The sequence below is a fragment of the Hordeum vulgare genome, chromosome 3H, assembly GCF_904849725.1.
Source record: "Hordeum vulgare subsp. vulgare chromosome 3H, MorexV3_pseudomolecules_assembly, whole genome shotgun sequence".
NCBI classification, from domain to species: Eukaryota; Viridiplantae; Streptophyta; class Magnoliopsida; order Poales; family Poaceae; genus Hordeum; species Hordeum vulgare.
In genome coordinates, this window is record NC_058520.1 from 423,654,263 (window position 1) to 423,678,619 (window position 24,357).

General features: G+C 45.5%; 1 protein-coding gene across 2 annotated transcripts; it reads left to right on the top strand.

Moving 5' to 3' along the window:
- Positions 1–1,574: 1,574 nt before the first annotated feature.
- On the top strand, positions 1,575–23,606 carry LOC123444072 (homeobox-DDT domain protein RLT2-like). 2 transcript variants are annotated; one of them, XM_045120680.1, is made up of 18 exons: positions 1,575–2,523; positions 2,632–3,147; positions 4,766–4,842; positions 5,836–6,342; positions 6,437–6,529; positions 6,613–6,777; positions 6,884–7,106; positions 10,023–10,123; positions 10,782–10,868; positions 12,151–12,285; positions 12,381–12,536; positions 12,622–12,828; positions 12,914–13,624; positions 13,699–14,241; positions 15,103–15,726; positions 15,813–15,917; positions 21,986–22,237; positions 22,435–23,606. In XM_045120680.1, exons 1-18 carry the CDS (start codon positions 2,331–2,333, stop codon positions 23,269–23,271), a joined length of 5,532 nt encoding a protein of 1,843 aa, XP_044976615.1. In that variant the 5' UTR covers positions 1,575–2,330; the 3' UTR covers positions 23,272–23,606. The 2 variants fall into 2 exon arrangements, with proteins under 2 accessions (XP_044976615.1, XP_044976614.1); XM_045120679.1 differs by having other exon boundaries at positions 1,577–2,523; positions 22,432–23,606.
- The last annotated feature ends 751 nt before the right edge of the window (positions 23,607–24,357 follow it).

The following is a 24,357-nucleotide window of genomic DNA, read 5'->3' on the forward strand; positions in this document are numbered from 1 at the left end:
CAGAGTCATTCGGAAGAGACTGCTGACGAGCAACTTGGTTGAATGTTTCAACAACGTGCTCAAGGGTGCCCGTTCATTACCGGTGACAACAATGTGTGGAGCATGACAAATGAAAGATAAATGTACATATAGCTCTTAACTGACGATACAAGTATGCTAGTACTATTGAACCCCAGCTATACTGAGTATCCGAGTCCTGAGTACGACAAACACACATGAAAAACACGAATAATTGATAAATCAAACTTCTTACCTTCCGATTCTCAATGACACGAGCACGGTGCTCTCTGTCGACCTCTTCGATTAAACCGTCATACCAAGGGCCATCATCATCCACCATCCTACCAAATAATAAGAAGCATCCAATTTCATCATCTCTTTTGCAAAAAAATAAAATACCAACAATATGTCCATCTATATCATCATCTAACATATTAAAAAAATGCCAACATTACGTCCATATAAGTCATCATCCAACATTTTAAACAACATATTGAAAAAATGACAACAATACGTCCATCTATATCTGTCAAAATCTACAACTACACAACAATATCATCTAACATACTGAAATACACAATAAAATAAAATGACCCAAAGGCCAAAATAAAATCTGCCTAACATATTGAACTACACAATTTTTTTATGTAACATCTAATCCGATCCCTAAAACTAAGACAAAATCATCTCATCCGATCCCACATAAAATCTACCTAACATATTAAACTATATCATCTAACAACTACAAAACAATCCCTAAAACTAAGACAAAATCAACTAATCTAACATAACCTAATATACAAAAATGCTATAAAAATAAGATGTTAAAATTAAAAAGAATTGGATGGTTTGGGAAAGATTACCTCAATGAAGCTTGGGGGATCCGATCTATTAGTTTTGATGAAGGAAGGAGTAGATCAAGGAGGGAGGGTGAGGAGGAAGAGGGGGGGGGGAGCGGAACGAGAGAGCAGGACGAGAGGAGGAAGAATGGCCGGGTGGGGCGGGCCCGCAGGCAACTCAGTTAACAGGGTCAGGCGCCAAGGTCCGTGGCGTCTGGTCGCGAGACCCAAACGCCGTAGTCCATGGCGTGTGGCCTTCGCCACGTCAGCCGATCAACGAAGAGGGGGGGGGATGGAGCGGGCCCGTGCCAGACGTCAGGGTGCATGTCGTTTCCCGTGCAACCCAAACGTCACGGGTATTGACGTCACGTAAAAGGTTAGTTTTGAATTTTTTTCAAACTTAGGTCAGATCTGCATTTTGTACTGCTTTAGGGTTAGAATTTTTTTTTATCCTTCTTACCACATCCACCAGGGGACTTTTGTTTTTAGTCGATCGACTTCACGAGGAGACAGGAGGCCCTACCATCATCATCCGTCATCACGTGGACGACCGATGTCCCAAACCAACCAAAGTCGCCTGGCTGCCGCAGGCCACGCAAAGCCGCGCCCCGCATAAGATCCCGGCCAGTTCTTGTATCCGCCCGCGCTTCGTCCAACGATCCCCCCGTTCGTACAGGGGGAGCAATCCTATGAACACAACACACGCACCAGCCAGGAGCAACTCGCCCCGCGAACCCCAGCCACCACTACTAGTCAAAAGCACAAAAGGAACCCCCCAAGATCAAACCCCAAGAAATCCAAGCACCCACTAATTATTCCACATCCCTCCCGCTCCCTCCCTCTCTCCCCCATCGATCCACAAATATTCCCCGCACACAACAACAAACAAACAAAGCAGCAGCAGCAGCAGCAGCAGCCAGAAAAGAAAAGAGAGCAATAAAAGGTGCCCCGAACCCCCGACGAAAAAGAAAGAGGGGGGAGAAAAAAGGGTTTGGTTTTTATTAAGCGAGGGGAGGCGAGCAGTAGGAGTAGTAGTACCCTCACCCTAGCTTAGCATACGATGGAAGCGATCCAAATCGGAACCCAATCCCAAAGGCGCATGAATGATCCACCAGCTCCAGCAGTGGCCCTCCCTGTTGCTGCCGCCTCCGCCTTCCTCCCGCTGCTGCTGTTCCTGTTTGTTTTCCTTTCCCCCAACAATCTCCCCACATCCCTATCTCCACTCCACTCCATCCACTACTCTCGTGCGCCTCGTCCCCCGTTGTTCGTAGTGTTCAAGCCATCGCTGGTGGTATTAACTACTCCCGCTTCGCGGCGAAGAAGATCCGGCCGCACATCGATTCGACTTTTCCTCGCCTGGCCTGGGGGGGGCATATAGTGGGAAACAAAGTGCCGCATTCGCTCCTGTTTCTTGGTGAGGGGAAAACCCTACGGGAGGGGAAAGCTTGTTCCTCTGCTGGAGTTCGGATCTAGGTTTCGGTCCTCGCCGCCATGGACGCCGGCGGCGGCGGAGACGGCCCGCCGCGGGAGGCGCCGGAGGAGAGGACGCCCCAGACCCCCGCACCGCCAGCCCCGGCGTCGGCCTCCGGGGGCGCAGCGGGCCCCTCTGGCTCCGGGGAGAAGCCGGTGAAGCGCATGATGAAGACCCCCTACCAGCTCGACGTTCTCGAGCAGACGTATTTAGGTGCGCGTGTTTCCATGTTTTGAGTTCTATAGATTTTTTTTTGGGGGTTTGTGTTTGATTCAGCTTTTCTCACGAAGGATTCGGTCTCATCGTTTTCGTTTCCTGCAGCCGAGCAGTACCCCTCGGAGGCCATGCGCGCCGAGCTGTCTGTGAAGATAGGTCTGTCAGACAGGCAGCTGCAAATGTGGTTCTGCCACAGGCGGCTCAAGGACCGCAAGCCGCCGGCGAAGAGGCAACGGCGGGACGAAGAGGGCCCAGCAACACCTGTGCCCGTACCGCCGCCGGTGTTGCCGCTACAGGCAATGCCGCTGGCGAGCACTGACCTTATGATGAGTGCCGTCAGTCCTTACGACGAGCCGCTGCTGCCCCCTACTCACTCCCGTAGGGGAGCCGGACGGTCTTCGGCAGTGCCCAGGATTTCTGCACCTGACATTGGGAGGAGGTATTATGAGCCACTGCCTGTTATGCTGCCACCACCCGTGGCGCCCATGCACTTCAGGCAAGCTGAGCTCAGGGTGATTACTTCTGTGGAGTCTCAGCTCGGGGAACCGTTGAGGGAGGACGGACCGCTCCTTGGTGTCGATTTTGATCCACTTCCTCCAGGCGCCTTTGGTGCACCAATTGGTACCTCTCCTAGAATCTCAACTTGTGTTCAACGCGAGGATTTTGAGCTAAAGAATGCCCAAGCTAATTTGTATTTGAACGGGGTGGAAACCTTCATATATCTTTTATCTGGGCTTAGTGTGATTTTGCATTCAAGTCTTTTATGTAGACTACTCTTAAACCCATTAATCTTATGCATAGTTTTCTCTATAATGGATTAATGGTGAAGACTTAAATATAGTTTACTCAATTATTTGTTTTTCCTGTAACTAACCGTTACTGGGAAGTGGAGAGTAACAGTATGGGATTGGAGTGACCGGATAAGTCATGTGCTAATAATGAAAATGAACTGTAGATCATATGTTGGAGAAGAATGATTGATCAACTTAGAGGAAGTGAAAAGTAAGACAAAACATCCCTTCAAACTTGGATTAAGAGGGCCATGTAGTATAGACTAAATTACTAATTTCCTTCTGGTGAGGAGTGCTTTAGATAATAACTACATATCATAGGATCTTATCAAACAAAGATGAGTAACCTTTTTATGAATAGTTTTTTTTTTACTGTCAACCTTGAGCTTAAGCAAAAGTTCACTTTTCGACCCTGAAGTCTAAAGCCATTTGATTCGTAGCCTTGAAATATTGAAACCGTCCAGTTTTAGCCTTGCCCTCGGATAGTTTCACAAGTGCTGATGTGGCTGCCTTGTGTCCATCACATCATTACCATGTTGTAACAATGTCATCAAGTTCTGTTTATTGATATGTTTTGACCGATTTTTCTTCTTATTTTAGTATCTGGTGATTTTTTTATTATCTTAAATGGTGGATCTTGTTTTGGATTTTCAGAACTTGTTCACGTCACTTAAAACCAGTGAAAATGAAACCATAAGGGTGAAAATGGATGGTTTAAATAGTTTGAGGTGGCAAGTCATACAGTTTAGAGTTGTACGGTAGAAAAGTGAGCTTTTGACAAGTAGACCTTTTCCCTCATTTCAATGAAATACACAATAAAAAATAAGGAACATTAGTCGGTAATAACATTCCACCATCACCCTATGGGAGAGTGGTTTACATTGGATCAGTCTGTAACACGAAATCCTAAAGTGCCTTGATCAGTGATCAGTTGACTTGCTCAATGCCTCTTTCCTATGACATCTGTGTGTGTGTGTGTGTGTGTGTGTGTGCATGCGCTCCACTGCCTTCAGACTGAGCAGACACAGCTGATGCCTACTGATGAGTAGGCGTGCAGGAGTGAACTACGGGCGTGTGTGGGGCAAGCTGCCCACCACCCGAAGTCTGTAAATCTGATCCAGTGGCCAAAATGCGAGTTTGCATGACAGCAGCTTGTGTGGGGGTGTTTCATTAGACCCTTCCAGATTACTGTTATACAAGTAAAAATATAGATACACAGTTAAGCAATCGCCTAATGACATATAAATAAGGTCTACCATTGTTATACAAGTAAAAATAGATACACAGTTAAGCAATCGCCTAATGACATATAACTAAGGTCTACCATTGAACTTCTCCATTTGGTGAACGAAGATTCATGTGTGGTATCTATTGATGGCATGGACAGAGTCACCATTTATTCATAATTTCATATCCTTCCGATTGCTGACATACTTTTTCTCATGCAGTTCCGGAGCAGCAAAAGCAGCCTGCCCGATCTTATGACACAAAGATATTTTCTAGGCATGATCCAAATCTCTTAAAGGTAAACATTTAGGAAACTTGCTAAAGTAAGTTCATGTATCTTATTATCTTGTATAAGCGTGTAGTGGATTTTCGTCACTCGAAAAATTGTTTCTGTAATCTTGTGTTTGCTTATGTTATAGAGTACCATTACTGCATCATTCAGATAATTGTATATGGCAGTTGTGAGTTGACACTGTAGTCCATTGTTACATTGTTGGTTTGTACTCCCTCCTTCCTAAATATAAGTCTTTTTAGAGATTTCACTAGGGGGCTACATACGGAGCAAAATGAATGAATCTATACTCTAAAATATGTCTATATACATCCGAATGTAGGCTCCTAGTGAAATCTAAAAAAAAGACTTATATTTAGAAACGGAGGGAGTATAACTTTTGAGCATATGGATATCATGTTAACTATGCTAATCTTTTAGCCCGATCCAGGAAGTGTATTGGTGTCCCAATGAAATGAGTCCAGTGTATTGTGCTTAACACCAACAACGGAGATTTCATGATCTGGAGTAGGCCACTTGTATGGATCTACCAAATGGTAAAAAACGTTGGTGCCCACACGTATTGATATGGCATCATTGCTGTGTAGTGTCGGGTGTCTTGTCAACGTCATGCACAACCCTTACTAAAAGGGAAATAAAACCAAGTTTCGGTGCATGCATTGGTTGTGCTCAACTGCGGTTCCAGGTTTTATATGGGCCTATTTAGTGGGAACACTTGCTCTCTTTAGGCGTGTTACTTCATTGGTGTACGTGTCACCCATTGGTACCCTTTCCATTGAAGTTTTGTCTTATCCAATGTTCGTTCTTATTTATAACTGTTTTCTCAGCGAGTCTACCACTATCTTGTTCTAATCATCTGTGCCATGATCTTTATTTTGAGCACTGAAAGTGAGAGCACCGTTGGTGCGATATTTTTATTCCTAAGGCTTGAGCCCCCCTCCCCCCTTAATTTCTTCTCAAACCCACCTCTAATTGTTTAGGCATCTTTTCCCCCACCAGGTGTCATCATTTTTGCCCAGCATGGAGCACCCTTTTGTTCCAAATTCGTTTGCTGGGAAGAGAAAATCAACTGTTGGTAATCCACCTCTAGTTCATCCGCATGGGGGATTGAGGGCAGTCCATGAGTATCAATTTCTTCCTGAGCAGCCAAGTGATGCATACGAGAGAGCAAGTAGATCTCATTACTATGACACTCTGGTTGAAGGTTCAAATTCGAGGATACCATCTCTCACTCCAGTACCGCACCTTCTCCATGGATCTGAGGAGATGGCGCCTAGTTATGCTTTTGAAGGCCAAGGTCTTCTGCCTCAATCTGGCAGACCTCAGGTGTTTCCTGCAGTATCGTCAGATTACGAGATGAATCAATCTAATAGCAACATTAATTCTGTGCCAGTCGATGGTCAATTTGGTAGTTCTCATGTTGCTGGCTTTGAAGACCCACTTATATCATCGGAAACAAGGGCTTATCATGATGAAGATGCTTCTCGAGTGGATAGGAAGCGAAAAGTATGCTTCTCTCTAACCCCTCGTATATGCATCTTTTTCTTCAGCCTTGGACATTTGTGAGCATATTGAATTTTTTGTCTGGCATGTTCTTCAGCATAACGAGGAAGCAAAAATTGCAAAGGAAGTCGAAGCTCATGAAAAACGGATCAGGAAGGAGCTTGAAAAACAAGACATATTGAGGAGAAAGGTATCTGCTTGTTTTCAATTGATGGATATCATCAGCATATACTATTTGGCTTGAAAGTCATTTATGGTTTCATGTCCTTGCAGAGAGAGGAACAAATGCGCAAGGAAATGGAGAGACATGATCGTGAAAGGAGAAAAGAAGAGGAGCGATTGCTTCGTGAGAGGCAAAGAGAGGAAGAGAGATTCCAAAGGGAGCAAAGGCGGGAACACGAGCGCATGGAGAAGTTTTTGCAGAAGCAATCTAGACGAGTTAGTTTTGTAGTTCCTTTGAAATAAACTATAACCCAGATATAATACTGTAGTATATGTAGCACTAACTCTGTTCAGCATTAAAGATCTGTCGACATATTTGCAGGCAGAGAAACAAAGACAAAAGGAGGAACTCAGAAAAGAGAAAGAGATGGCGAGGCAGAAGGCTGCTAATGAAAGGGCCACAGCACGAAGAATTGCACGGGAGTATATGGAGCTTGTGGAAGATGAGCGCTTGGAGCTAATGGAATTGGCTGCACAAAGCAAAGGGTTACCCTCAATGCTTTGTCTTGATAGTGACACGTTGCTGCAGCTGGATTCATTCCGAGGTATGCGTATTAAATTTAATTCTGAACTTCTTAATACTAAACGCCACCAAAGGTCACTTCTAATGTATTTGTAGGAAATAAATCCATAGTCTCATGTATCCATAGTAGAATATAACTAGCACATTAGGATGGAATGAGAAATGTTAATATATAACACTGTAACACATCTATTGAATTTCTGGGTGAAGCTTGGCCACTGAAAAATGTAATATACTTGTTTTTGTAGGGTTAATAAATGCAGATTCACAATAGAGTATAAATCTGCCGAGGCTTGTTTCGACTTCAACTTTCAGTAAAATCAGATTTATCAAACTAGCCTTAGATCCTAACCGCCTAAAGCTTTTTTGGTTAGGTCAGGATAAATCAAATATACCTTTTTACTAAAAGTCAGTGCAAGTGATCTGAAAAATAATTCTTACATGTTTCGTTTCGGTAAACTCAGATGTAGATATGCAGAACACTCTTCTTACCAAGGTGTTCATTCTGTACTATTATAAGTGAAATACAGCAAAATAAAACCACCCCTGAATCTTGCACAAAAACCCATAGTTCAAATCCACCTCTTAAGATTTATCGCCCAAAGATCTGCTTAAAGGTGAATTGTGTCTAGTGATCTGAAGACCGAGTGATTCATTCATTTAGTAAGTACTTGTTTGATTGTGTATATATCCTATTACATATGAGTTATGGCAGTATTAAAGAAGGGAAAATCTAAATGGTTGCTACTGGAGGAAGAGAGCTATGCATGCATGCAGAATATTACACCTCATATTGACATCATCGACATATAGTACTAAATCCGAGTTTTTGAAATGCTTAATATCAAACCGTTAATCCAATTAGCAATCCGTCTTTACTGGTGAGTTCATCTTGACGAGGGCTTCAAAACAAGATCCTTTGTTGTTTTATTTGATGAACGTTTTTTGGTGGCGCCAGTTCCCAGATTATAGTACCATCGTTGTCATGTTAGCAGTTGCCACGTAATAGTGTATGGTTCCGGGCAAAAAGCAAAAGTTTATATGTTCTTAGCAAATACAATGTTTATGTAGAAACTAGAGTGAGTATTCAAGTGTTAGGCCATCTCCAATGTCGACCATCAAACTGTCTGGACTGCTGCCATGCCTGCTTCCTCCCTCGCCTGCGCCCTTTCCCGCTCGAAGCTAGCTGCCTGCATTCATGCTGCTCTAGAGCGGCCGCTCCGCATTGACGCTGACCCAGGGCGGACGTGACCTCTTGCTGGCGCCAACATTGACGCGGCTTGCAGGCCGAGGGCGCTGCACGCCCGATGCGCATGCCTTCTCTTCACATTGAAACGACATTCGTTTGTCTGCTTCCTCTCCGCATTGAAACAAGCACAGTATGCCGAGGAACCTACTCCGGCGCCCTGAGCGCCACATGTACGTTCCAATGCTGATCTGCATTAAACACCTTTCCACCGGCTCCTCGCATTCGCCCGCTATATAAATGTGGCCATGTGCCGTGCAAGAAGCACACCTCACCTTCACTCTCCATCTCCTTGTACCATATCCGCAATGGCCTCCGGCTCCAAAGTCTTGTGGGACGGCCTCTCCAGCGAGCAGAAGAAGGAGCTCTCTGGCGTTGCAGCGGCCTGGGTTGCCCGGTGAGCCCAGCCGAATACAGCTGGCTTGCCAGCAAGCCCTCCGAAGCAGTGCCACTGCCATGGCTAGGCCGTTCTCGCCTGTCCAGGCTGGCCAACGCCGTCTCTCGTCAAATCCGCTGCGAGCGATGGCGGCAACGCGTTTGTCAGGCGGAGAAAGAAGCCATATCCGCGAACGTTGATACGGCGGCGGAGGGATTTGACTGGGGGCATTGACGACGTCGTCGCCAACAACACATCGTCCGCGTCCCTGCGCCATCACGACGAGGAAAAGTAGAACATGGGAGGCCGCCGCTGCTTGGGTCCCACAAAGGTCAGCGCCACCGCCTCGCCAGGTTGCATAGCCGGTGACTTGCTCGGTGAGTGGGGGCGTATACCACGGCGACCGTCTTCCCCCCGCCCGAAAACCAATCCTCACGGCGGCAGAGGGAGGCTACTCTTCAACGGGATCTTCCCCTCCTGCCGAAGCATATCCCTCCTCCCACTGAAGCATATCCCTCCGGGCTCACAACAATCCGATGAGCGGGCTGTTGGACATGGGGAAGACATGTCGTGTGGATGGAGATCCGCCGCGTCCGGCATTAGTCTGGGTTTAAGTCTAGTCCGGTATAGTTTAGTACTTTAGTTAAAATATGTCCGAAATTTAAATGCTTTCGTCCGGTTTGTATGAAAATCATCTGGTTAGTTGAAACCAGGTTCGAAATGTATGCCAGCTTTGGATGGCCGGCTGTGGACAGGCCTCCCTCGGTCCGCGGATGGATGCATTGTCCGGTTTGCGGGTCAGCGTTAGAGATGCCTTTAGCAACATTTAAGAGATGTTAAAGAACCTACAAGTGCTATCATGCAAATCTTACAATAGTGGTAACCTGGTAGCCAGATTACTATAATCTGGCAATCGTTGACGAAAAAGAAGTCGTCGAAACATGTGAACATTGGATCTAGCTTCAAAGATCTTGCCGCAACGAAGCCAACGGTGGAACTGATCGTCTATTGGATTAGCGGTTCGAGAGATATAAATTTTTAATTTTATGAGTTGAGAGAATGTGGCTGATGTCATGCTTACATACTACATGCACACCTCCTCTCTGTTTGTTGCATACATGCATTAGGGAAAAGAATGGGGCGCCACTTGTAAGACTAGGATGTGCACGCCTGCCATGTAGTACTGTCCAGTAAAGAAATAGATGTGCAACTCGTGGCCATATGCTTTTGTTTAATGCATCATTATTCCAACACGTGAAGTCTAACTGTACATTGCATTTTTCACTCTCCCTCCCTGCCCCACATTCTTCTCCCAGACATGTTGAGCCAATTCCCCCCTGAAATGGTGAGATTGAAGGTGCCATTGTCGATAAGGCCTTGGACAGGATCCGAGGAAAGTGTTGGAAAGCTTTTGATGGTAATGGTCTGATTGTTATATATGGTTGTTGCAATATTTGCAGTTGTCCCCGCTCCAATAATATGCAGACATGCAATCCATTTCCAAAGAGATGTTATACACATGCTGCAAAGTGTTGCTTTTATTTTATCAAGAAATCACACATATGTTGCGTTCTTGGTTGTATATGTATCCTTCTCTTTGACTTTTTGTCAAGCGCATGTGGTAAATACTCTTTTTAATACATTCGAATCAGGTCAATGTGGATATAAACGTCACACCATGATCACTTCTTTTCCAGAGTATGCATACCATATTCTAGCATTGCGTTGCTCCAAGAGATATTAAACCCAGAAGCATTGGAATAGCTTGTTGTTTGATTGAAAAGACATGTTCTGATCTTGTTTTAGATATTTCCATTAGGTGTTGTAGTGTCAAACTGCCAACAGATAGTTAGAACACTTCATTTAATTACTGGACTATGTAGTACGTTCACATTCATCTGTTAGTTATGTGCTTAGCTCAGCACACATTTTGCAATTAACATTCTATTGGATAGAACTGCTGGTAATTTTAAGCTAATGCACATGCTATTCTAAATTCCGAGTTAGATAGTTCAGTTATATCTTATATGTACTTGATAATATTTGCAGTGAAACTGTTGCTACATGAATTGCAGGTGTGGAAATTCTTGATTACTTTTGCTGATGTTCTCGAGCTTTCTTCAGTTACACTTGATGAGTTTATTCAGTCTCTTCATGATTATGTAAGTGTTTTCTTTGAAGAGGCTAATTATCTGCCCTGGACTGTTCTGGTAAAAGGGACAAGGAGGTAGAATATATTTGTATTGTTTACTTACTAATGATGATAAGATCTATGTACAAAGATAAACGTGTGAGTGATTCATTTAGTGTCATGTCTGGCAGGCAATAAGTGTTCGATTAGTTTGTGCAAACTTTATATATTATTGAATATTTATTGTGTCAAATCCATTATTCCTGGCTTTTTTTTAGAAGAACAGGGAGGCAATATTCCTGGCTTGACTGCTTGTTTATGGGCATATTTATCTATATTAGGCACAAGAACTCGTATCAACATGTTTGCTGCAAAAATTTATCACAGTAATAATATTTATAAATTTACCAGCTCATTTTTGATAAACATTGATGATCTAACTTGGACCTGATGGACCTTGCGAACCAAACATTGATAGGTTTATTGGATCTAATGTTTGCCATGAATTTGGTTTGTTATTGGCTACTCTGCTGTTTCCATCAATTTCATTGGTGCTATGCATTGTTTTTAAGGCATCGCCTAGGTGATGCTTAGGTGTCAGGGCGCCCTGCAAGCTTAAAGCGTCCACCTTACCTTAGGTACCTACGTAAGGCGTCCGCCTTAAGATTTAAGGCGTCTGATTACGCGTCCAGGTTGGCGCCCTAGTCCATATTGGACGCCTTGAGCTTGACAGGCAGGCAGGGGAACAGTTTTAGGCGGGAAACAGAGATGCTGTTGGCGCCAACAGGTAAGGAGGGGGGGGGGGGGGGACAGCTTCAAATCAACACGCACCTCCTCCTTCTCTCCAGCAGAGATCCTTTCTGGTAGCGCCCCCCTCCCCCCTCCAGTACAGCAGCAACAGGCAACAAGGAGCATACCAAATTATACTATATTCTGCTGCTTAGATTGGCAAGTCAGATCTCTCTAAGGCGCCCGACCCCCCCTCCCCCCTCCAGTACAGCAGCAACAGGCAACAAGGACCCTACCAAATTATACTATGTTCTGCTGCTTAGATTGCCTACCATATTCTGCTGCTTAGATTGCCTAGTCAGATCTCTCTAAGGCGTCCGAGCCCCCCCTCCTCCAGCGCCTTACCGCCTTAAAAACATTGGTGTTATGTAATTTCACTCTTTTTAAACCCTTAAGTTGTTTGATGTCATCTCTCCTGGCTTCTTGACTATTCCCATTAACTACCTTTTCTTGTAGCTGTTAGTGAAGGCAGTAATAGCCTAATAAGTAACACCATGGGTTAGCTTACTGGGTCTGTTTTGTAGGATTCAAGGTTGTTGGGGGAGTTGCATGTTGCTCTTCTGAAATCTATCATAAAGGATATCGAGGATGTCGCCCGAACTCCCTCGGTTGCATTGGGGGTAAATCCAGGAGGTGGCCATCCACAAATTGTTGAAGGGGTGTGTGTGTGCAGATATCCTGAAAGCTCTGATTGTTCCTTAAGATTATTTGTTGTTTGCATTCTATTTATATATTTTATTAAACCTTTTTACAGGCATATTCTTGGGGATTCAATATACGTAACTGGCAGCGCCACCTCAATCTTCTTACTTGGCCTGAAATTTTACGGCAGTTTGCTTTATCTGCTGGTTTTGGACCTCAACTGAAGAAAAGGAATGCTGAAGATGTTTTTTACCGTGATGAAAATGAGGTTTGTATGCTATCTCATAATTGTGCATGACAAGAAACACTTCTGGAAGAGTTTTAACAAGATTCATATAAAATTTGATATATAGGGCCAGGATGGTCAGAATGTCATATCCACTCTCCGAAATGGTTCAGCAGCCGTGCGTGCTGCCGCTCTGATGAAAGAAAGAGGCTACACCCATCGTCGATCTCGGCACCGCCTCACTCCCGGGACGGTAAAATTTGCTGCTTTCCATGTGCTTTCTCTTGAAGATAGCAGTGGTCTCACAATATTGGAAGTTGCAGAGAAAATCCAGGTATGCAGCATAAGGATATGCTAGCTTTATCATTGCCTTCTATTCTTCTATCTCTATTTTAATAGATTTATTTGCTCTTTCTCAGAAATCTGGACTCAGAGATCTTACCACAAGCAAGACACCTGAGGCATCTATAGCTGCTGCCTTGTCAAGGGATACAAAACTTTTTGAGCGAACTGCTCCCTCAACATATTGTGTAAAGTCCCCTTACAGAAAAGATCCAGCTGAGTCTGAGGCTGTGTTGTCATCAGCACGTGAAAAAATTAGGGCTTTTCAGAATGTGCTGTCTGACTCTGAAGCTGAAAAAGAGGTGGATGTGGATGATGTTGATAGAGACGAGGAATCTGATTGTGATGATGATCCTGACGGTGATGATGTGAATATTGAGGTAGGAGATGAGAAGGACCCCCTTCTTGCTGTTAAAGCACAAGGTGTAGTACCAACTGTGACTAAAGTTGGTGACGTAAAAGGGGATCCAGATGGTTTGGATACTGCATTAACTCGACCAATTAGTTCTACTACATCGAGAAAAGATGTCGCCATGCTTTCTTTAGGAGACTCCAGTGCAGTAGGTACTTCAAGTGTTTCACCTCTCAGAGCTTCATCAGATCACCGTGAGGTAATCACTGGTGATGCTGAAGGTACACAGATTGATGAAAGCAACCAAGGTGAGTCTTGGGTACAGGGACTAGCAGAAGGTGACTATTGCGATCTTAGTGTCGAAGAACGTCTAAATGCATTGGTTGCGCTTGTTGGTGTTGCCACTGAAGGGAACTCTATTCGAGCTGTTCTCGAGGTAAAGATCCTTCCAACTATCCTTTCAGTTGTCACTTTCTTATTAGACAGCACTTGATTATACGAGTCTTGCAGGAACGTTTGGAAGCAGCGAATGCCGTAAAAAAACAAATGTGGGCGGAGGCACAACTTGATAAAAGACGTTCCAAAGAAGAGTTTGCTAGCAAAGTGCAGTACAATTCTTACACGAGTTTAAAGGCTGATGTTATTCCAGAAAACAATGCTACAGAGACTACTCCAACTCCAGTCCGTAATCTTGATATAGACAATGATGAAAATGCAGGGACTTCAAATAATAATGAGATACTTAATCAACAGAGTAATGCTGCCAATGTGTCTTATGAAAGGAATGGCACAGGGCAAGATGCCAGTGCAACACCAGATAATTTATCTGCTCAGCAGTATGCACATGCTGATAAAACACGGTCTCAGTTGAAATCATACATTGGTCATAGAGCAGAGCAGCTGTATGTTTACAGATCGCTTCCCCTGGGGCAGGATCGGAGAAGAAACCGATATTGGCAGTTTTCAACTTCCACATCACCAAATGATCCTGGTTCAGGAAGAATCTTTTTTGAATCGAGAGAGGGATATTGGAGGATTATTGACTCAGAGGAGGTATTTATTTTGTTTGTATATATTTGAGCTAACCTGGTTATCATACATATAACTCAAAACTGCAGTTTACTTGTCAGAACAGAATTCTGGAGAGTATGTATTTACGCTAATGAATATTCTGCTATCTTTTTTCTGTGTTATAGTTTTTCAAGTACGATTTTACCTAGTTGTTATACACCACACTTAGAACTTTGTAGTTATCAGAACACATGTCTGGAGAGTATGCAAGTACTATTGTTTTATTTTTTGTCTACGTGTTATATTTTTTCAAATATGATGCACTAGTCTACATTTGAAGATTGATGTTAGCTTTCAGATTGTATGATTTTTCTTGAACCACTTATGCCTTGTTTGGAGTGCTGAAATAATGTAGGGATTATTATATACAGTATGAAACAGTAAATTCCCACAGGAATCATGGAAACTCCCTTATAGATGTTAACTTTTAACTTCCACCTAACTAGTTTAAAGTTCGTTCTGTACTACATCCCTCTTTTTTAGATGAACATTTAGAATTTCAGTATTTACTCTATCTACAGCGTTCTGGAAACAGCCTCTTGCAGAAATGTAGGGAAAGATTGCGTACAGAAGACCCAAAGTGGTCGGACCCTTCCCCGGATCCTGCGCAAGCGGGAGCTATGTGCACCGGGCTGCCCTTACTCTATCTGCAGTCTTTACTGCATGCAGTCTATAATTAATGCTGTTTTGTGTCCACAGATGCATGCACCGTGTAGAAATCTGAAATCTGTTTGCCTCTGTTTCCAATGTTCCTTACTTTTACAGTCAGACATAGCAGGATATATATAGTGCATCCATCACAACGTCTCTAATCTTTAGATATTCTGTGTAATAAAACTGCAGGTGTTTGATGCTCTGGTAGCTTCCCTTGATACACGTGGCAGCCGGGAGGCACAGCTGCACTCGATGCTGCAAAGGGTTGAATCAACCTTTAAGGAAGGTATTAAGAGGAAACGGACCGCAGCCATTGAACAATCAGCTGGAAGGTATCTAAAGAATGGAGCTACTGATACGATGCGTGCAAGTTATCGTAGTGAGTTTGGAAGCCCAAGCAGTACTCTTTCCAGTGTCTCTGCTGATAGCGCCACCACATATTCTGATTCGTTCAAAATAGAGCTTGGGCGTAATGATGTGGAGAAGATATCTATCTCAAAAAGGGCGGATGGTTTTCTAAAATGGATGTGGAGAGAATGTTGTGATCGCCAGCTGACATGTGCCATGAAGTATGGGAAGAAAAGATGCTCTGCATTGTTGCATTCTTGTAATTACTGCTATCAGATTTACTTAGCAGAAGAAAGGCACTGCTCGTTTTGCCATAAGACCTTCAAATCCATTTATAATTATTCTGAGCACACGTCACAATGTGAAGAGAAGAGAAGAATTGACCCTAACTGGAAGATGCAAATTGCAGACTATTCTGTTCCAATTGGAATGAGATTGCTCAAGTTGCAGTTAGCTACCATTGAGGTGAAGTTTCTGTTGGTTGCTCCCTTCTCAGTTTAGCTTATTTGTCCATTGTAGCTCTTTGATGATATATTAGTGTTTCTTTACAGGCTTCAATACCATCAGAAGCACTTCAGCCATTTTGGAGTGATGGATATCGGAAATCTTGGGGTGTGAAGTTGCACTCTACCACATCTGTTGAGGAAATATTCCAGGTTCTGCATTTATTTCTCCCTTACTCTGAAAATGTGTTACTCCCTCCGTTCCTAAATATAAAACCTTTTAGAGATTCCAATACGGACTACATACAGATTTATATAGACGTATTTTAGTGTATACATTCACTCATTTAGCTCCGTATGTAGTCCATATTGGAATCTCTAAAAGATCTTGTATTTAGGAACGGAGGAAGTAGATTATTTTGTTTGGCAAATATCTATTGCCTTATGTTAATTGATCTCTGAATATGTTGGCTAGAAGCAGTTGTGGTAGATGGTCAAGGCCTTATTAGAAAACAGTCTGAAGCAGTCATGATAATAAAACCGCATTATTCTGTATCAATGAATGTGGGTAATTATTAAAATGCTGAAATAGCTTTGGTTATAACCAGGATTAAGCATCAAGCTGACATGTGGTTTTGAGTTTTGACCACTTCACCAGCAATGCCATCTCTTACTAGCTCCAGCTTTAGCATACATGAATGGAAGCACCAAGGGTGATGCTAATGCAACAGGCATAAACACTTTTCTTGAAGAATTTAGATTGTTTTGATAGCTCATGGCTTCCTATCTTATTACTTCTGTTACTCTCTTTTGGAAACTGGACTATGTTTTAATCGCTCATGGCTTCCTATATACTCTTGGAAACTGGCATAACTTGTTTTTGTTAGGAATAAGCAACTTGTATTACCATGAGGCCATAGGCCGATATATATACATGTACAGGTGATGGACTATATGCAGGAAAACCCCTTATATATTGGGATAAATACAAAAGGGTACATGACTTGTATTATAACTCTAACACCCCCCCTCAAACTCATGGTGGATGAACAACACTGAGTTTGGAGAGATAAAAACCATGTTGTGCTCTAGTCTGGGCCTTCGTCAGGAAATCCGCCAACTGTAACTCAGAAGGCACATACTGAAGAGCAACAACCTGATCCTGCACAGCAGCGCGCACATAGAAAGCATCAGCACCGATATGCTTGGTGAGCTCATGCTTCACAGGATCTCGCGCAATGCTAATAGCACCTGTACTATCAGATAAGAGCAGAGTCGGTGTAGTGACAGAAACACCAAAATCCTGAAGTAACCACCGTAACCAAGTCACCTCTGCCGTCAAAAGAGCCATCGCTGGCAACTCAGCCTCTGCACTCGAACGGGAAACTGCAATCTGTTTCTTCGTCTTCCAGGCAATGAGAGAACCACCAAGAAAAACACAGTAAGCAGAAAGTGAACGGCGATCTGAAGGATCACTAGCCCACGTAGCATCCGAATAGGCCTGTAGCTGTAAAGAACTGGAGCGAGGAAAGAATAAACGGTGAGAGATTGTGCCCCGAAGATATCGGAGAACACGGAGGAGATGACTATAGTGAACCGATGTGGGAGTAGAGACAAACTGACTCAGAATATGAACCGGATAAGAAATATCTGGACGAGTGACAGCTAGATAAACAAGACTGCCAACAAGATGACGATAGCGCGTCGGGTCAGGCAGGGGATCACCATCAGTAGCAGAGAGATGAACATTGAGCTCCATAGGAGTCTCAACAATGCGCTCATCAGTAAGAGCAGCACGAGTAAGAAGATCCTGGATATACTTTTCCTGGGATATAAAAAAGCCATCAGAGGTAGATGAGACTTCAATCCCAAGAAAGTAGCGAAGAGGTCCAAGATCAGACATAAGGAACTGCTCACTAAGACGAGCCTTGACAAAGGCAATATACTCAGGGTCATCCCCAGTGATGACCATGTCATCAACATAAAGAAGAAGAAGAGTCCGACCACGAGGAGAAAGGTGAATAAACAATGCTGGATCATGAACACTGGGTGAAAAACCAGCGACAGTCACCACAGATGCAAAACGCTCAAACCAGGCTCGGGGGGCTTGCTTAAGGCCATAGAGAGAGCGACGAAGACGGCATACCATGCCATCAGGAACAGAATACCCAGGTGGAGGCTGCATGTACACCTCCTCACGCAGCTCACCATTAAGAAAAGCATTCTTATCATCAAGCTGAGAGATAGACCAGTGGCGTGTAGAGGCCACGGCAAGAAGTGTACGAACAGTGGTCATATGAGCCACAGGAGCAAAAGTCTCGTCATAATCACGACCGTGCTCCTGCTGAAAACCACGAGCCACAAGACGAGCTTTGTGACGCTCAAGAGAACCATCGGAGCGAGTCTTTACCTTGTAGACCCACTTACAAGTGATGGGACGGACTCCAGGAGGAAGGGAAACAAGATCCCACGTACCTGTGCGTTCAAGAGCAGCAATCTCCTCAGCCATCGCAAACTGCCATTCAGGATGAACAACAGCCTGATGATAAGTAGTCGGCTCAAGAACAGCAGCTCCAGCGGTGGAAAATCCTAAGCGATCAACAGGCGGACGAGGACGAGAACGCAAACCATAAGTAGGCTGAGACGAGGATGACGGCACATCCAGAGAGGCATCCACAGAACGTGAACGACGAGTGTAACACTGAGGAAAAGATGGAACAATGGAAGGAGGAATCGCTAAAGTAGAATCGGAGAGTGGCGACGAAGAAGTCACCGGAGATGAAGGTGTAGAATCCGGTGACATGCTAGACGAGGAGACCGTGGAAGATGGTGGCGACAAATCGACTGGAGGTGGAGAAGCAGAGGGAGCGGAATGAGTAGGCAAAGGCTCGACGAGTGTGATAGGGGTGTCAGGAAAAGTGAGAAAAGAGATATCCTCCACTGAAAAAGTCGAGGAAGAGGGGCGTGGGTAGAAGGGACGAGACTCATCAAAAGTCACATCCCGAGAGATACGTATCCGACGACCGATAGGATCCCAACAACGATAGCCCTTATGCTCATCACTATAGCCTAAGAAGACACACTCAGTCTGTTTGGTGCGTTCGCGGGGGGCAAGAAGAACATAGCAAACACAACCAAACAAGCGAAGCGTCGAATAATCGGGAGACCGATCAAAAAGACGCTCGAAGGGAACACCACCCTGTAGAGCAGCGGAAGGCTGGAAATTGATGAGATAGGTGAGGTGGAGACGGCCTCAGCCCAAAAATGAGGCGGGAGAGAGGCAGCAATCATCAATGCACGAGCCGTCTCAAGAAGATGACGATGCTTGCGCTCAGCCACGCCATTCTGAGCATGAGCACCAGGACAAGAGAATTGAGAGAGAGTCCCTTGCTCAGCAAGAACACCACGCAACATCTTAGAGATATACTCGCCAGCGGAGTCAGCACGAAACACACGAATGGGAGAAGAGAACTGAGTATGAACCATGGCAGCAAAATGCTTATAAATGGACAACACCTCACTACGAGAAGTCATGAAATAAAGCCATGTGTAATGAGAGAAGTCATCGATGAAAATAATATAGTATTTATGACCCCCTTTCGAAGCGAAGGGAGCCGGACCCCATACATCAGAATGGACTAAATCAAAAGGACGCTTAGACACTGACTCACTATGTGGATATGGTAACTGAATCTGCTTGCCAAGACGACAACCCTGACACTCTAAGGAGGCATCTTCGGAGACAGACCCTAGAAGACCTCGACGAACTAACGACGACAAACGAGAACCACACAGATGACCAAGTCGATGATGCCACTGCTGAAAAGAACCAGTAGCCGAGGCGACCAAAGCGGAAGAACTGGCGATAGAATGGGCAGCGGAAGGAACATGAAGCCAGTCCAACTCCCAAAGACCCTCAGAATCACGGCGGCGAGGACCAGCCCCAACCAGAGTGTGCGTGCGACGGTCCTGGACAGAACAAGAGTCAAGATCAAGGATGACACGACAACCAGAATCAGCAAGTTGACCAGCGGAAAACAAATTCATGGTAAGTCGAGGAACATGAGCAACATTGGGAACAGAAGAAGAAGGAGTGGTAAGAGTGCCTCTACTAACGACAGGAAGGGGAGTACCATCAGCAGTGAGGACATGAACAGGAGAATCAAGCGAACGAAGAGAGGACAGAGTGGAAGAATTAGAAGTCATATGAAAGGAAGCTCCAGAGTCCAGAACCCATGGGGATGTACCTGACTGTGTAGAAGGTGGTTGCTCAGTGCGGGAAGCCTCAGTCACAGAACCAACAGTACCCGTTGAGGAAGAACCTGAAGCAGCGAGCAGACGCTTAAGTCTCAGAATATCCTGCTCAGTCAAAGCGATGGCTGAAGCTGTCGAGGTAGATGACGAAGTCGCTGTAGATGGTGACCGCGCCTTGCGCAAGTGTTTCTTCTTCGTGTAGCAGTTCGGCTCAATATGACCATCATTGTTGCAGTAGTTACAATGTGGACGGGGGCGACCTGAGCCGCCAGAAGGAGTGGGCAAGAGCGGCGGAGCACTCGAGCGAGAAGGGGTCGGTGCAGCAGGTGGCGTAGAAAAAGTCCGAGCAGCGAGCACCGAGGGAACCTCCAGCAAACCAGCACCACGTAAGCGAGTCTCCTCAGCACGAATCTCAGAAAGCGCCTCCATGAGAGAAATACGGCCACGAGCAAACAACTGAGCACGCCGGGGCTCAAACTCCTTACGGAGCCGAGACAGGAACTCGTAGACGCGATGAAACTCCAAGTCGGCCTAAGTCGGCCTGGACAGCCTGGCAACAGGGGCAAGTACGACAACCAGCACTGCGGAGAGAATCAAGCTGGCGCCAGATAGCAGAACTCTGTGCATAGAAGTCATCAACAGTAGAGTCACCCTGCTGAAGAGCATGCTCCTGACGGACCACAGAGAGGTATAAGGCATCACCAGAGGGCTCATAGCGCTGACGAAGGCGGGTCCACATCTCAAATACAGTAGGAAGGCCCAGAAACTCAGAAGCAAACTGAGGCAGGACACTAGCAGTGAGAACAGCGGCAGCACGAGCATCATCAAGCCACTGGGTATAAACGGACAGAGCACCATGATACAGCTGAAGAGCCTCCTCATAAGCCAAGACCTTCTCATCATAAGCACGCACAGCGGCCTCATCAGCAAGCGTAGTCGCATCCGTTGCGGCCTGAGAAGCATCCGCAGGAAGAGCCGGTGGGGTCGGCGGAGTGGGAGCCACGGGAGGAACCGGACATGGCGGACAAGAGACCTCGCCGGAAAGAAAACCCCATAGGCGGATGCCACGCATGTGAATGCGCATGAAGCCAATTTACTCGGTGTAGTTAGTGCCATCAAAGATCACTGGACAACGAGGAACAGCAACGTAGCCGGATGCAGCAGACATTTTTTTTTTTTAGTCAACGAAACGCGTCAGACAGCAGGACTCGATCTGGGAGAGCCTGAGATGCGATCTGGTGCAGATGGGGTCGAGGGCCAGGGGCGGCGCGATCTGAGGAGCCGCGTCCACTGGTGGAACCGCCTGGGCTGCTGGGACGCGGGCGCCTCTGCTGATGGAGATGGGACGCGGGCGCCTCTGCTGATGGAAAACAGCGTCCGCGGGCTCAAGGGAACCGCCTCTGCTGGTGGAAACCGCCTCTGCCGTTGCCGATGGGAACGCGGCGCGGGAGGGCCTCGATCTGACGAGGAACTGGCGACTGGTGTCGCGGCGGCTGGTGGGAATCGCGTCCGCTGGAGAGGAAGCCGCGTCCGCGGGCTGGTGGGAACCGCGTCTGGTGGAGAGGCCTCGATCTGGAGCCGCCTCGACGCGGGAACGAGGCGAGCAGGACGAGGGCCGGTGCGACGAGGTGCGGGACGAGACGAACGGGACGAGTTGGGAAAAGATTAGATCGGGAAGAGCACGAGTTGCGCGTGCAAAAAGAACCTAGGCTCTAATACCATGTTAGGAATAAGCAACTTGTATTACCATGAGGCCATAGGCCGATATATATACATGTACAGGTGATGGACTATATGCAGGAAAACCCCTTATATATTGGGATAAATACAAAAGGGTACATGACTTGTATTATAACTCTAACAGTTTTGATGACCCATGGCTTCTTGCTGTTACCCTCTTCCTGGGTATATTTACACGATTCAAGTACAGATGCTGAAAATTGCATGCATGCTGATGGGTTCATTCTTATTTCATTTCTCTACCTTTTCACATAATATCTGTGCTGATGTTCTTCTCTCCCTTGCAGATGTTGACTCTGCTGGAAGGTGCAATAAGACGAGACTGCCTGTCTTCTGATTTTGAAACATCAAATGAATTGCTTAATAACTTAAAGACAGAAGATATTCCTTCCCAGAATCTTTCCTCACTACCTGGAACTTCTGTACTTCCATGGGTTCCTGACACTACTGCTGCCATCACATTAAGAATGTTAGACCTTGATTATGCCGTTTCATATGTACAGAATCAAAAGAAGGAGAGAGATAGTGGAGATTCCATGGTAAGATAAAGTTTGAGAATACTGCCTTTTGTTGTTTCAACTTTTTAGTAATTGTAAAATAGCGTACTATCGTTGCAAAAGTATTCAGGTGTACCAGACTTTCTACTTCGTCTTTTGCTTGCTCTGTACCTTCTACGTTGTTTTTCATGTTTATTGCTACCATTTGTTGTGTAATTATATTTCCTTTCCTGCAGAAGCTTGCATCAAGGTATACTGTTAAGAAGGCACAAGATATAGAGCCGTTGGAACCAACTGGTTTTGACCTATATGATGCAAGGGGGCCTCCCAGTAGTGGCCGCAGGGGTCGTGGAAGAGGAAGTAGAGGAGGTAGCAGGGGAGGAAGAGGTCGAAGTCGAGGTGGAAGGATCCCAAGAGGTATTAGCAGCTCATCTAGGATTGAATATATATATGAGGACGCTGCATATGAGAAAGCCCCAAGAAAGAATGCACGTCGAGGACGTGGCCGTGGCCGTGGCCGTAGGCGCGGACGTCGAACAGTTAGGCCTCGGCAGCCATCATCTGAGGGCAGAGGCAGATCGATTCCAAAGGCTAATCTGTTGGGAAGCTTCAGCATGCTTAGCAATGTGAAGCCTTCTGCTGTTGAGGAGTCTCCACGAAGCTCAGGTGCAGAAGAGTGGGGCTTGGAGAGCAGAAGACCGTACATCCAAGGTGAAGGTGACGAGAACAGCTCTGGATCCGAATCAGATCAATCAGAAGACAATGAGGAAAATGGCCAGCCCATGGACGAAGAGTATGAGGAAGAGCAGGTTCCAGATTATTCGAGAGCCTATTCTGGTGGGCCAAGACCCCATGCACATGGCATGATGGATGATGAGACCGAGGATGATGATGAAGATGCTGAAGGGGACGGAGAGGGCGACGAGGAAGAATATGACGTGAACCAGGCTTCCGCTGATGTTGATGATGAGATGGACGAGGATGATGATATAGGTGACGATGGGGACGATGGAGTTGAGGTGAATGCAGATGAAGATGAAGGCGCAACCTCATACTCGTCAGACTACAGTGAATAAGAGCTCCTGTCTCCGGTGAACATTTTATGCAGGTAGTGAGTGATACTGGCGGACAATAATAAGACTCTGCCCCTTTTGGGGGCAAAGTGTGCTAGATGTGGAACGGAGAAGCTGTTGCTCGGTGGGTTGGTATATGTAGTAGTACAGCAGGCAGGTTTGTATTGTTTGTCCGGTGGCACACATGATGGCTGCCTCGACAATCGGCCAGTGTAAAAAGCGTGTGCCTTGTTAGTTTACTAATTCGTTGGAGCAATGCGATTCCCTATGTGTAAGTACAATGTGCCCAAGGCAGAGTATAATTTTATGGGCAGAGTCGCCTCTGTTCTGTTGCATAATACTATTTCTTCTGTTGGGTGCTGAACCTGGATTTTGTTGTCCATTTTCGTAGTGTGTTAATTAGCGCGGCTGGTCTCCGATCCGGATAACTTGGCACAAGTGGCTTTCGGAACTTCGATATTAAAAAATGTTTGTATTTTTTGCTCTCCCCAGGCAGGTGTAGCGGGTAGAGTGTGGTCCAGTGTTTGACATTTGGAGCATCTCTATCATTGACGCGGTTGGGCAATAAACTTATGGTACCGGGAAAGCCATAATCGATTGCTAACGACTATGTAGTCTCTCGCAGGTCAGGATTGACATGCCTGGCTCCTCCCATGATTGAGCATGTGTTAGCGTTAACAATGTCTAGTGTAGGCCTGGTTCATGATTAGTTTTGCACGATCGATACCGACCTCATCGTTTCTCTTGTCAGTTGTCACACTTAACACCTCTCCGTTTCTCTTGTCGCACCTAACACCTCCAGGCAAAACAAGAAAGATACACGTCAATAGAAAAAAAAGATACACGTCACGCAATCAAGCCTCCTGCCCCCCCCCCCCCCCCCCCCCCCCCCCCCCCCCCCCCCAAACTCACCCCACACACACACACAAATGAAACGCTGGAATTAAAAGCGCCAGAAACAAAGATGGCACTTAGAACCGGACAACGCATCCGTGTCTGACGGATGCAGGAAGTGGCAATGCGAAAGTATCTATATACATTTTAAATCAGGTTTCATCTAACCCGACGAATTTAATCTAACACGATGAA

Bases quoted from the DNA above. Each gene is read 5' to 3' on its own strand.
- LOC123444072 (XM_045120679.1), top strand. From the start codon at position 2,331: ATGGACGCCGGCGGCGGCGGAGACGGCCCGCCGCGGGAGGCGCCGGAG. The intron at 13,625-13,698 runs GTAAAGATCCTT...CGAGTCTTGCAG, and splicing joins CTATTCGAGCTGTTCTCGAG to GAACGTTTGGAAGCAGCGAA. The intron at 15,727-15,812 runs GTGAAGTTTCTG...GTTTCTTTACAG, and splicing joins TGCAGTTAGCTACCATTGAG to GCTTCAATACCATCAGAAGC.